The 13504-nt window shown below is 39.5% G+C and overlaps 1 protein-coding gene across 1 annotated transcript in view; it reads left to right on the top strand.

The window, feature by feature from the left end:
• Nucleotides 1–13065: 13065 nt before the first annotated feature.
• The window catches only part of MOCOS (molybdenum cofactor sulfurase), a 136689-nt gene continuing 136250 nt past the window's right edge, over nucleotides 13066–13504 (top strand). Inside the window, exon 1 of the mRNA XM_010193826.1 lies at nucleotides 13066–13206. Within this exon, the coding sequence (XP_010192128.1) occupies nucleotides 13066–13206 (141 nt within the window). The remainder of the gene's footprint in view (nucleotides 13207–13504) is intronic.

Here is a 13504-nt window from a genome sequence, read left to right as displayed (position 1 = left end):
ACACATCCTCTGTGATTTCTTCGGTGAATCACTTCAGTAAAATTAATAGTTAAAATAAAATCAGTTTAAAATATCATCAGTTATTGATTAAAGAACATAAATATGTTAAGCTGTTATCAACATTAGTAGGTGTTAGAGGTATGTTGCTTGAACCTGAATTTCAGAGTTGCTACCAATTCAGGCATCCAAAATCTTTGTGGTTTCTATGCATTTTGGATTGCATTCAAACATTTAGGATACAGATGTTTACCATACATCTCTCTCTGTTTGTGCTCTGACAGTCTCTTTCCTGAAAAATTTATTATCTAGGTTTAAGAGCAGAGACCACAGGTGGCCACAGATGTTTAAGGGAGCATAGCAGGCCCAGTAGACAAGAGAGATCAACATGAGAAGTAACAGTGCAGTGTCCCACTTGCTGAAAGAATATTTATTCTGGGGAGTGGTAGGGGTCGAACACAACAAGGAGGACTTGTAATTTAATATCCATAAATGGATATGCTGCTAAATGATGTTTGTTACCAGATTTTTCTAGGGCAAAAATGGGACCATTTGAAAACGCATGAAGAAGTGGTAAGGCTTGTGGCACAGAGTCAAGTGTCCAAAGCTTGGCCGTGGATGAGAAGTGTTAAGTAACAAGACCAGGATGAGCCTTGAGAGCAGAATAGCCTTTTTGGTTCAGTCAAGACAGGAGACAGCTACTCGAGACAACGAGTTGCTCCAATTGCTGAAAGAGGAAACTGTTTCTTGCAGTAGAATAGGGAATAGTGGGGAGTGGGATAAAGGAGTCATGCCAAAGGCAGAGGAGAGCATGCTAAGGAAGATGTGTTTGTTATATGAGAAACTTTGCCCCTGTGGACGCATAGAAACAAGCATGCTTTGGACCATTATATTAAGTTGTGTAGATGTACTTCAGTTCAAGCTCAGAGGGATTCAAAGCACTGATTTATTTATTTGTTTTTCTTCAAAAGACCTAGTGGAAAGAAATGTTTGAAATGAAGTAATACTGGTAATTTGTTTGGGACAAACCTAAGAGAAATAAATGCCCGCACTTGTCAGCTTTTTTTTTTACCTTAGCAGCCTTTATTTGGCACAAGTTTAGTGGAATTGCTAACAAGAGTGTCGATGTACGGGATCTATGACACTAAATAGCATAAATGCTTAAAAGTTACCTCCCAAGCAGAGAAAATGCAAAGAGTTTAGCCTGTGTAAGGACTTCAGATTGTAGGTTTCTAAGAATAGCAAAGGATCAAAGTGCAGCATAACTTGATTGCTGTAGATAGCCGTGGATGTACAAGAGCAACAGAATATGTGCAAGTACATTGTAATGCTTGTGTTTTTCTGACCTGGGTCTCAGAGCATCAGTTACCAAATATTCTGCAAAAGCATAAGGGGAAGAGAGAGATCAAGGTGAGAAAAAAAAACCCCTAAGTTGCTGAATTCTCTTATTGTTCAGCTGTTGCTGAATGCCTATTGAGTTACTATACAAAATAAATAAACATTCTTAGCACCTATGTGTCATGACTTAAAAGCAAACCTCTGGTTTCTCATTCAGAGGGAAATAATAGTACCTCTGCTGATCATAAAGGCATGCAACTTTGTAGCAGATATATATTCTTTTCTTCCTTTCTAATGTTGCTGAGCAATATCCAAGAATAATAATAAGCTCAATCCTCATGAGAACAATAAGGACAATAAAGCCACAAATGATGTCCATGTGTCCATATGGAGTCTTATGCACTAAATAAAGTAGATACCACAAGAGCGGAAGTTTTTTCTTTCTCTTAAATCAACAGTCAATTGCCTTTGTCTGGAGAGCACATGGAAACTCTCTTCCTTTGCGCAGCTTTTCAGATCTTATAAAGATTTACAAACATTCTGGAGTAATTTTATTTACATATGCTTCTCCCTAGCTTAAAGTATTTCTTGTCTCTGTGCATGCACACAGACATGTATCTAAGCAAAACAAGATATCTGCTTGATTTTGCTTCCTGCGGTCTACCTAGCTCTAAAGTGTTTTTTAAGGCTGTGCTGTAGACTTTGTCAATTCTGCAGCACATGTGGGCTTTCCTGGGAAGGTGATCACAGTGATCCCAAAGTTCTTTGGGAAATTTGTATTGTGTACATCTCTCACAGTGAGATCCTAAAAGTGAGCAGAGCTTCTTATGTATTAAAAGAATGCAAATAATCAAATCACAACACTGACCAAGTGTCTGTCTGTACTACCAGTTTGTGGTAAGAGGAATTGAGATTTTGGGATGTGGTTTTGGGAGAGGTTTTTGTAAAAGCTCCATTGATCTTACAGTCATGTTAGATAAAGCTTGAAGGCAATGGAAACAGTTACAGTTTTTTAAAAACTTGCACCAAAAAGTGCAATAATATGAAATTATATTAACTATAGTATTTCTATTATTAATAATAAAATATAAACAGTATTATTAGAAGTGGGTAGGTGGCATTATTTTGATAAAAATTAACCTTGAAAGCTACGTTTAAAGCAATGCGTAGGCACACAGAGATCCTAAAGACATGTGCACTGCAAACTGAATGAATATTATAATCAAAATAGCTTTTCTTTTCTAGAATCTCTCTACCTCTGAGTGTTTTTTAGAGACCTCTACAACAGGATATTCATGCAAAGAAAGAAACATAAGACTGTGTCAAAAACCATCACAAGTCTGCTCAAAATCTCCCCCTTTACTGCCAGCCTGGTGGCAATAAGAGGAGGGACAGTCTACTTTCATTTTGCAGCTAGAACAAAAAATAATCAGTATAGCTCAACACTGAATAAAGAAATACTGAATTGCTTATAAAATTAGTAAGACATTTAAGACATTTGAATAATTTCGGGGGTTGAGGAAGAATGAGGGCAAATGCAAGATGCTTATCGTGCAATGTCTCCGTTAAATAAGTGTTTATGTATGGATGTAATGGTAGACAAATTGAAAACAATGGGTAAGCATCAAGAGTTAAAGACATGCTTAAATACTCTCCTGAACTGAGGCTTAAGCACCCAATAAATCTGCAGTGATCTTGTAGCACAGATATGTCATGTCAACACTCCCTGACTAACTTTAGTGAAGTGTTACGGGTACATCTGCTGCTTCCAGTGAAAAATAGACAGGATTTGAAGTGTTAGCTGTTGCTGCAGGAGTTTCTGTAATAGCTGCCAAATGGGAGGGAGGGAGGGGAAGATGGCAGTGGAGGAAGCAGTAACCTTCCTGTTTCGAGAAAAGAAACAAATCAATCAGTAGCTGAATGCAGAGAATTGGAGAACCTGCCCAACATCTGTCAGATGAAAAAGTGACACGCTGCGGCAGAATCTGCTTTATAGCAGGCGTTGTGGGTGTTCTGCTTTCAGAGGTATTCAGAGAGCTCTGTGAAGTTCTTTACGTGGTACAAAGGCGGGATATCGGCAGTAGTGCCTTCCTTCATAAATTTGAAGCAGTACCTCAGCAACAAGTATAAACAGAGCTTTATATCTTTCATACTCTTTTATTAAGCTCTTGTGTCTGGATTACTACAAGCAGTGTGACACTTTGATATAAATGGACCTCTAACCAAAATGTACAGTGAGGACACTAAAAATGGTGGTGGCTGTTTCAGAGGGTGGTGGATGTGTCAGCAGGAGTAAATGGTTTAGAGGGAGCTCTCGGTACCGTACAGAAATTGCCCAGCCTGCGGTAGCGTGCAGAACCCTTTAACCCCAGGAGCTCCCTGTGAAGTGCAACACCCTGGAACAGGGATGTCGATTAAGTGAATCCCACTGCTGCTGGTTTCTGCTGGGAGGGAGCTGTTTTTCTGTAAAGATAGCTGTTTTGATTTTGGCTAGTGGGAATGAAAAGATGAACAGAAATACTGCTAGGTTCTTTTAGGACAGAAAAATATGGGTGTGCAGAGTAGGGACTCTTAGGTTCCTGTCTCTCACTGTAGGAACCTAACCAGAATGTGCTGAAGTCTCGGCAATCTTTCTATAGGGGGCAGTGGCCTAAACAGTATTTTAAGACGAGTGTATCATCGAGTGCTGATTCCCAGCTATCACCCTTTGCTGCTGCGCCTCATAGCAGCTCTCTAATGAGTAGCAAGAAGTAGAGTGGCCAAGGCTGCTCTGAGCCACATAGACTTGTAGCAATGCACGCAGTGTCAAACGTGCTGTGATGAGCACTGACTTAGTGGAAAACGTCTACACATCTTGAATGAAAGCCTGATTGATGGCTGCCCAGTCTCAGCAGAGCAAGATTTTGCCTAACAGTTTGGGCTAAGTAAAGGCATTTGCTTTCTTGAAAGTTTTCTGTACCAGGCAGTCACAATATCCTTCTTTTTATACTTCTATGAAAATACTGTTATGCAAGGGAATGGCAGAGTTTCAAAAGGCAGGGTGATATAAGAATTAAGCTGTAAGTTTTAAAATATCTGTGCAATGCCTGCCCATTTCAAAAACTTGTTTTAAAATCATGTATATTGAAAAAAAGCCCAATAGATCTATAATGTGAATAAGCAGCAACAATATTAAATATCTTGTATCCATCACATTTAATTGCTTTTGAATATCAAGCAAAGTACATTTGGAAAGAGCCCTTCTGCTTTTTATAGTGGACCACTTACTGTTCCTGTCTCCTGCTAATACTCACAGGTAACTTACTTGAGAGCGTCTCTTGACAATTCATGCATCTACCTTTGGTTTAGGGGCATGCAGTGCTGAGTTGCAGCCAGATGGTCCAGACAGATGATAAAAAAGTATAAAATGATACACTACAGCACTTATCTCCTGCTGCCCTGTCACACTGAACAAACACCTAATGAAATCTGAAATTGTAATAGCTAAAAATATGTACTGCAGTATGATGGACTTTCACAGGTCCTTCTGGGATTTAATTGTCTTCTAAATATGGAAAAATTTCCTTTTGGTGTCCATTTCTGGACAAATTCCCAGGGAGCTGGTGACAGCGAGGTGGGCAAAGCATGTAATTATTTATTCTGTGTTAGGAATTTCATAACTCTCATTCTGGAATTGCCTGTAAAAATTAGTCTGTTCCTCAGTGCGGTTTGTTATTCACCAAATAATTTCTGCTGACATCCTTGTTGGATTAAATGCTTCCCAGCAGTTCATTTTGAGATCTGGCAGTTCAAAATTTGAACCCTTGATAAGACACAGGGTGCATGTTAAGCTTCTGCTTTTTGCTTTCAGAACATAGCCCTTAGAATCAGATTTCTACTGTACAATTTCAAGTTCAGTATTTACTTTCCTAAAACATTCTGTAATCATTTACACTCGCTGTGCATTTGCTGGGGTGTTTGCAGAAAGCAATATACAAAGGGCACAGACATACATATAATGAATGTCTTTAGAACTCTGAATAAATATTCATCAAATATATTCTGCACTTTTCATTCTGCTCCTCATGATATTAGATGTTACCAAAGCTAATATCAAAGCGTCAGAGGTGTGACAAATCTTCAGAAATAGTGCTGAAATCATGATAGGTAGAGTTAAAAAGTACACAGAGAAGAAAAGGCAGTAGATTTTGTCTGAAAAACCTTTGTAAAGTAAACGTCTTGGAATTCTGTTCTCCTGCTTCCTGGGTATGAAATCTGCCTTGATCCGGCTGGAATTTGAGCCCCGAGCTGTGGAGGACAGCTTTGGTAGATCTCTAAATATCTGATCAGATCTTACTGCTCACATCCCAGCTGGTTTGCATTTGAGAAGAGATCACTTTCACAAAGGCTCGCCTATTGTAATGGGATGCTGCAGGGGCTGTAGAATATATTGTGGAATATATTTTTCCAGCCATTAATAAAGCTTTCCAATTTTGATGAATTTGTAGAATGCTTAGATTCACTAATGCAAGAGGGTTATAGGTTAAATCCATGTCTAGTGTAAGATTTATTCACTCAATTACATTTTCCCCAAAAGGGTTTTATCACTGTACAAGGTAATGCATGAATATACCCAGTCTTTCGTCTTAGCTTGAATACACTTTCAGGACTTTTGGATCCCAGCAGCAATAAATTCTAGACCATATTTTTCCTTGAAAGTTAGTCAAGGGTAGAGGGCTTCCTTTAATGCAGCGGTGAATATGTAACAACACACATGCCCCTACACGTGCAAACACTGATAGCAACTGCATCAGTATTGTCACAACTATTAGTTCTGCTGCAATGACCATAAATGTACCACTAATTACAAGAAGAATCATTTACCCCTCCCCTCAACAGGAAAAATTTAAGAAATCTTGTAATGAGGATGCAGTGTAGAAGGACTATAGGAAATCATGGTTGTTAGTATACTTTTTAGTTAGTTTTGATTTCATGAGGTTTGCTGCTGCCACGCAGCACAAATTGCAAAAAGGAAAGGTTACTTAACACACATCCTCTGGGGTGAACTTTCTAATCAATAGCAGTTTTAATTTCTGTCAGAATTAACTAATGGGACACTTTAATCAGCATTTCTTACTTTCACTGTATAATATCCTTGTCCATTTTGTTTTGAACAGAATGATCCTCAGACAACATGGGAAGGATTGCAGCAAGTTACAAAATACTTCTCTTAGCTCCCTCTCACATATGCAGTGGCTGGTTCCCAAGTTTGATTAATAGCTTCTGTTCAATTAATAATGCAATGACATTTATATGGAGGATTTATGATTCTATGGGTTTTAAGTTGTTTTAAGTTCCCTCAAAGCTGCTTTCATGTTATGATTTTTAAAATCCCACTTGTGAGCTCCTTAAAATGCTTTTGTTGTTCCTTATTCCCGAAAGTGTTTGTTGTAGATTGCAACCAAGTTCTGTTTTAAGGCAAGCCAAAGAGTATCCCTCAGCAGTCATTTATGCCTTGTTGCATCTATCATGTGTAGAACAGTCTCTCCCTCAACTGCCAGGAGCACTGGAAGCACAGTTGTCAGGATTTAAAGTGAATGAAGAGCAACTTGACAGGTAGAAGTGATGTTTCCCATATGAGTAAACATCCATTCATAATTTCTGTGAAATCTTGGAGCTCTTTGAGCCAAAACGTGAACTTGGCTCAGGGCGAACAGGTGCCGCGAGTGCATGCTGACACCAAGAATCTTTTGGTCAGCTCAACAAACCAGCAGGAAAGCCTTTGACTCTTGCATATTTCTGTAATTATGGTCACCAGGATGGTTTCACTGGAAGTATGAAGGTCCTGCAAGTTCAAGAACTCCTGTGCCAAGGATTACTGGCTTTGCTTTTGGTAATATTGTCACTGCCCTTCATATTGTTATGAGGTTTTTGTGGTTTTGTGTAAAAAGATTCAATGTTCTTCCTAGAAGGCAAAATCAGAGCAATTGATTTGCTGCTGAGGTGGGCCATCACACCGCATGAAAAACAAATGGCAAATAAATGGTGGCCAGCAGTCTCCAGACTTCACCGTTGTGACTTTTCACCAGAGCAAGGGAAAGTACAAACTACTGTTAAGGATTTGTCTGATTTGCCTGGGATACCTATGCCATGTAAAGTAAAATGCTGTTGAAATGCCTGAAAAGATTTACATAAGCCTTCTGTATTTTGAAAGCAGGCTGAGGTGATTTCAGATTAACATCTTCATCTAAAGCCATTTCCAGACAAAAGCATAGTACTTGAAAAGCAACCTTTGATGAAATAAGGCCTATTTATGTATGAGTGTTTGCCGTAGTCCCTGTCACCATAGTAACTGGGCCCCAGTTTCACAAAATCATCTAATTCCTGCTTAAGCACCTGAGCACCTCTGAAGTTCTGGGCCCAAGTGTTTCCCAAGTAAATGTGATCTCACTGTGCAGGCATTTTATGAATTGCAAGAAATTATCCCTTCATCATCTTCTTTTATTCCCTTGAGCAACAAAACTCTGGCTACAGGTGCAATGACTTTTTTCTAGTCAGGCCATCAGTCATACTGTAAAATATGTTGAAGAGGTGGATTCAAAAGGTTATGCTGGAAAGGGTCAGTTTCTGAGCTTCTGGACATGTGCAGTCAGAGCACTTCATCACTGCTATGGGTCTGGTTTATGTAGCTGACTCCTTTTGACATGAATGCATTTTGTCTTTGTCCATCTGCTTTTACCCTGTATTTTGTATTTTTTTCAGAGGAGCAGGTTAATATTGAAGAGTCAGCAATACATATGTGATCAGTGATATAGCTGTCTTCATTTGCAGTTGGTAAGTTTCAAGATTAGGATCAAGGCTTTGTTTCAGAGCAGGAAATGGAGTAGGAACCATCAGACGGATCTCAACACTGGGACAATGTCTGCCAAGTGGCACATCCTACCAAGGAGGCAGACAGATATACTTTTCACAGACTATAGACTTCTTATATGCATTGTCTGATAACCATAAATAACAGTGATTGAGTCTAGATGTGTCAGACGTGTGAGTCCTTAAATGTCAGAACGAAAATGTCTGTGTTTGACTCCTCCACCATAGAATAAGCCTGATTGTTGCTGGATAGTATGAGAAATGCTGGGTTATGCTTTTGAAGCTATGCTTAGTGACTTGCACTTTGCAATCAAAAATACCAGGGAACATGCAAATAAGTCAAACTTGTTTGGTTTTAATGGCAAATTTGTTTTGTAAATGGTCATATACAGTTACTGCTTATCACAGGTCCATTCTCCGGCATCAACGGGGAAAAGAGATTGACTGGAGTCACAGTGTCTGGAGTATGTGACAGACTGTTTCAGAAAAGAATTTGCTGTGGTTTTTTAACTGGTTACAAAACCACTACCAAAAAAAAGAAACATTATAGCTGGAGAGATCACAGAAATGCACAGTTTAAAGGTCAAAGAGGATATAGAAACAAATTCAATTAAAGAAAAGTCAAAAAAAGAATAACGTAAAAAAAAAAAGACTGGAAGCAATGGTATGTTATTTAAAAGAACTCTAGCTTATGAAGTCTTTTTGCACTTTAAAGCATATTTAATTTCTTATCTGAGGTTACTTAAAAGGTTAAGCACTGTAAAAGCTTGTTGTGGAACCATCACAACACCTAAGTGCTATTTTTTTCATCTTACTTTTCTGAAACAGCCTTCACAAGTTTACAGTTGTTATACTACTGGAATATAACCAACTGTTACGCTCCACATTCCAAGAATCAGAAAACAAAGCGAAGCAACTTCTGACCAGTTACCAGCACATATCCCTAGGGTAGGTAGGCAGACCTCATCCCAGTGGTGCTTGCTGGCATTAGCAGAATACACTAGACGCTGCAACACTGAGGAACTCAGGAGCTCAGAACATGTGGAAATGTTAGAGATCAGGACTTGCTGAGTAAGATTGGAAAGAGGGATGATCGTGCTCCAAAGAAGCTGAGGTTATGCTGGGTAAGAGCAGCTGTGTATGATGCACAAGACATTTTGCACCTCCCCTATCAGGACCAACTGAGAGAGTTGGGGCTGTTCAGTCTGGAGGAGAGAAGGCTCCAGGGAGACCTTATTGCAGTCTTCCAGTAATTAAAGGGGGCCTATGGGAAAGCTGGGGAGGGACTTTTTACAAGGGCAGGTAGTGATAGAATGAGGGGAAATGGTTTTAAACTGAAAGAGGGTAGATTTAGACTAGATATTAGGAAGAAATTCTTGACTGTGAGGGTGGTGAGGCACTGGCACAGGTTGCCCAGGGAAGTTGTGGATGCCCCCTCCCTGGAAGAGTTCAAGGCCAGGTTGGACAGGGCTTTGGGCAACCTGGTCTGGTGGGAGGTGTCCCTGCCCATGGCAGGGGGTTAGACTGGATGATCTTTAAGGTGCCTTCCAACCCAAACCATTCTGTGATTCTATGATTCTATGCCTTTGGCAGCCAAGGGAAGGAATTAGAGATGTCCAGGGTGAGTAGACTTCTAGCTTAAGTCAGATGAGCTGTGGCTTTTGAGTCACTCTAACTGCTGATGTGCTCTGGTGTCCACAGAGTAGATGTCTTAAGGTGATACGAATTTCCACACGTGCACCCTTGAATTTGTTCGTGAAGCCTGCAAATAGGATATTGCACATAGTACTGGTAGAGGTGATACCCCTGGCTGGTACTGTGCTGTCTCGAGTGCTCACCATTGAAGTTGATCTTGATGCATTCTTTGATTCTGCTCAAGGGATACCTAAATAAAAAACTTATGGTATGTCCTACATAACAGGAGTTTGGAAAAGGAAAATACAGTGAGCATAGTTGGTTGGTGTATTTTATGAAAAAATACTGTGATTAACGCATCTCATGCTGAATTTGCCCTTAACAGCAACTGAGGCAATATGCTAGTCCATGTATAAAACCTTTCTGTGTTTGGCTTTAATTTTGCTTCCTCGTGGTGAATCCTAGATTTGCTGCAAAAATACTTCTAATTTTATTGCACCAATGATCTACAAACTGATTCAGATTATTTTGTAGTTTTCTATTTGGTGATTATTTTGTGCAAGTACAGTTTGGAATGGTTTGTTCATGAGCAATTTGCTCTTTATGTCTAGTCCTCCTTAAATGGTTGACTAAAATATGGGTTATTTTTCCATTTCCTTCCTGGGTGTCTTGAAAAGCAGGTGGTGAATTTTCATCTGAACCTATGGTATAAATTTGCAGAGTCATTTGTGCCCTAATTAATGAAAATACGAGGATTCACAAGTGTTTTTATGAATCTTTGGCAGTTGTTCAAGCACCAGAGTAAACAGAACTGGTTGATCTTATTCACAAAAAATATCCACAAAGTGGTTTTAAAATCATGCAGCTATTGATCTTCCCTCTCTACACAGAAAAGTAACTATTTAATTTCAAAGGAAACAGCTACCCAGGGGTTTCTGCCACTTCTATAAAATTACAGGAGTTATAGGTTTCTGTCAGTGAGAGGAGTTGTATTTGTGTGCTGGAACAAACTGTACCAACAGGTAGCCTGCAGTGTCAGATTTTATGGTTTTCCGGATTCCTTCCAACTGTTTTGCTCTTCTGGTTACGTGCAGTGCTGTATTGCCCCCTAAATCTGAGTTGGCTCTATCAGTATGCCCAATGTGACACTGAACACCTTCTGGATGTGCACTTCGACACGAGGATTGACACATTTTGGTCAGGGCACGTGCTTCTCATATGTTTTGCTCAGCGAAGCATCTTGTCCTGCAGGAAGACGTTTTGTAGCCACTGAAGAGCTCCTGCTTTTCTGCAGATGTTGTGCGAGGTGAACTCCCTGCATTCTGCTCTGCTGCCAGCTTTGCGGAATTGGAGAGGGGATTCATTTGGTGAAGACCAACTGTGACCCTTTGTAAGCAAACTGGTATTTCCACAGTGTGTCTCCCGTGAATCGGGCAGTGCCTAGGAAAATAAATGTAAGGGATTATAACGCTTCAATGCAGTTGGCTGAGCATGAATGCCTAAACAAAGTAATGCTTTTAAACAGAAAGGGAAGGGTTTTGCCATCACCTACCTATACCGAGTGGCGCTTATGAGGTGCACTCTAGCTAATCATTTATTTCATACGTTCAGGGAGCTAATTTCAGTGCTGCTGTAAGCAGCAGTAGTGTAAATAGGTGAGATCCTAATCGCTCTTGTGCAAGCAGAAATGGGGAGATGCTGGGTTCAGAAAGAGTGACCTTTGAGTAAACTGGTCAGAAAACAAGTTTACATGCATGCAACCAGAGAGGATAAATAGAGCAGTGTGTACCTATTTCACAGTTAGCATGTGCTCTGACAGGTTTAAATTTGTGCGTTGTCAGTGTGAGAGAGGAAACTGAAACAGAAAAGGGAAATGAGGAAACTTTGAGAGAAAGCTGTAGAAGGTTACTTCTCCCAGTGCTCTTACTTATGCAGGTGTTAGTCCATGGGCAAATCCTTCAATGTGATGGACCTCCGCTGAGTTAGCTGCACAGGTTGTAGAGATGATACGGCATAGATTTCTGCTGAAAACATTGCTTTAAGATTTTAAAAAAAAACCTTTACAAGGGTTTTTTTCATTAAATTAATCTTTTGCTGGAGAAAGACAGACTTGGTAGATTTTTTCCTGCTTAAATTTGGTTCTTTAAAAATATTGGTTTGGATTACAATGTGAATGTAACTCAGTGCTGTGACATGCTGGATTGAATAGACCTTGTCTATTCAGAATAAGATATAAGACATTTCCTACCCAGAAGTCTTATCTTTTTAGTTTGTTAAACCAGAGCGTTCCCCTTATGGATATAGCTGTAACTAGTTAAGCTAAGCTGTCACTTCTGTCAATGAGAGAAGATAAGGAAAATGTGGGTTGTATGTTATGCACTGTGTGCTTCTTTACGGTGTCCTTCTGCGTTGGCTTAAATGAGGATGCCTACATCTTCTGTTCCTTTTTTCTTCACGTATATATAGAGAAAAACACATACAGAAGAACTACTGCTGCACATTAAGTTAAGCCTAAAAGCAGAGTATGGTTACTGGTGTCCGTAACAACCGCTGCGGTTTACAAAACCTTATGATCCCTCACTAAAGTTACTGGGAGTTTTTCAGCTGACTGTTTTGAGAGCTGGAGCTGACCCTTAAGTAATAAATGAGGAAGGTGAAAATGCTCTTTTGCAGCAATGTAGGGGCAGCCACTGTCTATACCTCTCATTTGCATTTGTGTGCAGAAAGAATTAAACAACCAGTTACGAAAAGTGTAGCGTAACAAGGGAAACATTTTCTAATAAGAAATAATTTTATATGTATATGTGCAGCTGAAAATGAGCCTTTATAAAGTGCTACCTAAACTTGTACTGTTGAATAGATAAATGTGCTTCTGTCTGCAAATCTGAATCTCCTGTTACAATGGCAATACTTAAACTTTTGAAAGGTGTCTTTTTTAAAAAACCTAGATCAGCTACTGCCTAGAAAATCATTGTACTGACAATATTTAAGAAAGCTTATGTATAATATAAATAAAAATGTGAATACAAATGTAAGACATTGAAATCACAAACTCATTGGTCATCTTTTGATCTTGCCAACTAGAAATTGAAATATTTGCACCGACTGGAATTAAAGCATGGAAGGACCCAAACCTAGCAATGAGTTGCTGTTCAGCTGTTTACAGGTGCTTGTGATATGGTAAATTTGAAGAGAGTGGAGAAACTGATAAAAAGCATATTTTGGAAGCATTTGAAGCCTAGAAGCATGGAAGAAAAGCCGTGTAAACCAACTTCATTTTGGGTATTGTATGGACATCTGTATCTTTGTGGGAGCGCTGCTACTGATCGGCTGCTGAAGGCCACAGACAAAGAGCTGGTGGCAAGGAGGAACATGGGGTTTCTTGAGGTAATAGCAGCCAGGCAGCAGCTTTGGAGGGCATTCCTCTCATCTAACTTTGGGTGACACTGTGTGCATAAGGTGGCTGAACAAATCAGTAGCCTTAACCTTCTGCAGAGCTGCCAGTGGCAGTGTGCAGTGTCTAGCTCTAAACTATGCATTCAGGCTGTTGGATTAGATCAGTTAGATAATAGGACTACTCCTTCAAAATGCATGATTTGATTATAGATTTCTTTAAATATAAAACCCATTATTAATTATGTGTGTGTTAACTGTATAAAATGAGACAGCAAGCTTGATTGGAAAT

The sequence above is a fragment of the Mesitornis unicolor genome, unplaced genomic scaffold (assembly GCF_000695765.1).
Source record: "Mesitornis unicolor isolate BGI_N332 unplaced genomic scaffold, ASM69576v1 scaffold4961, whole genome shotgun sequence".
NCBI classification, from domain to species: domain Eukaryota; kingdom Metazoa; phylum Chordata; class Aves; order Mesitornithiformes; family Mesitornithidae; genus Mesitornis; species Mesitornis unicolor.
This window is presented reverse-complemented; position numbering and strand designations above follow the sequence as displayed.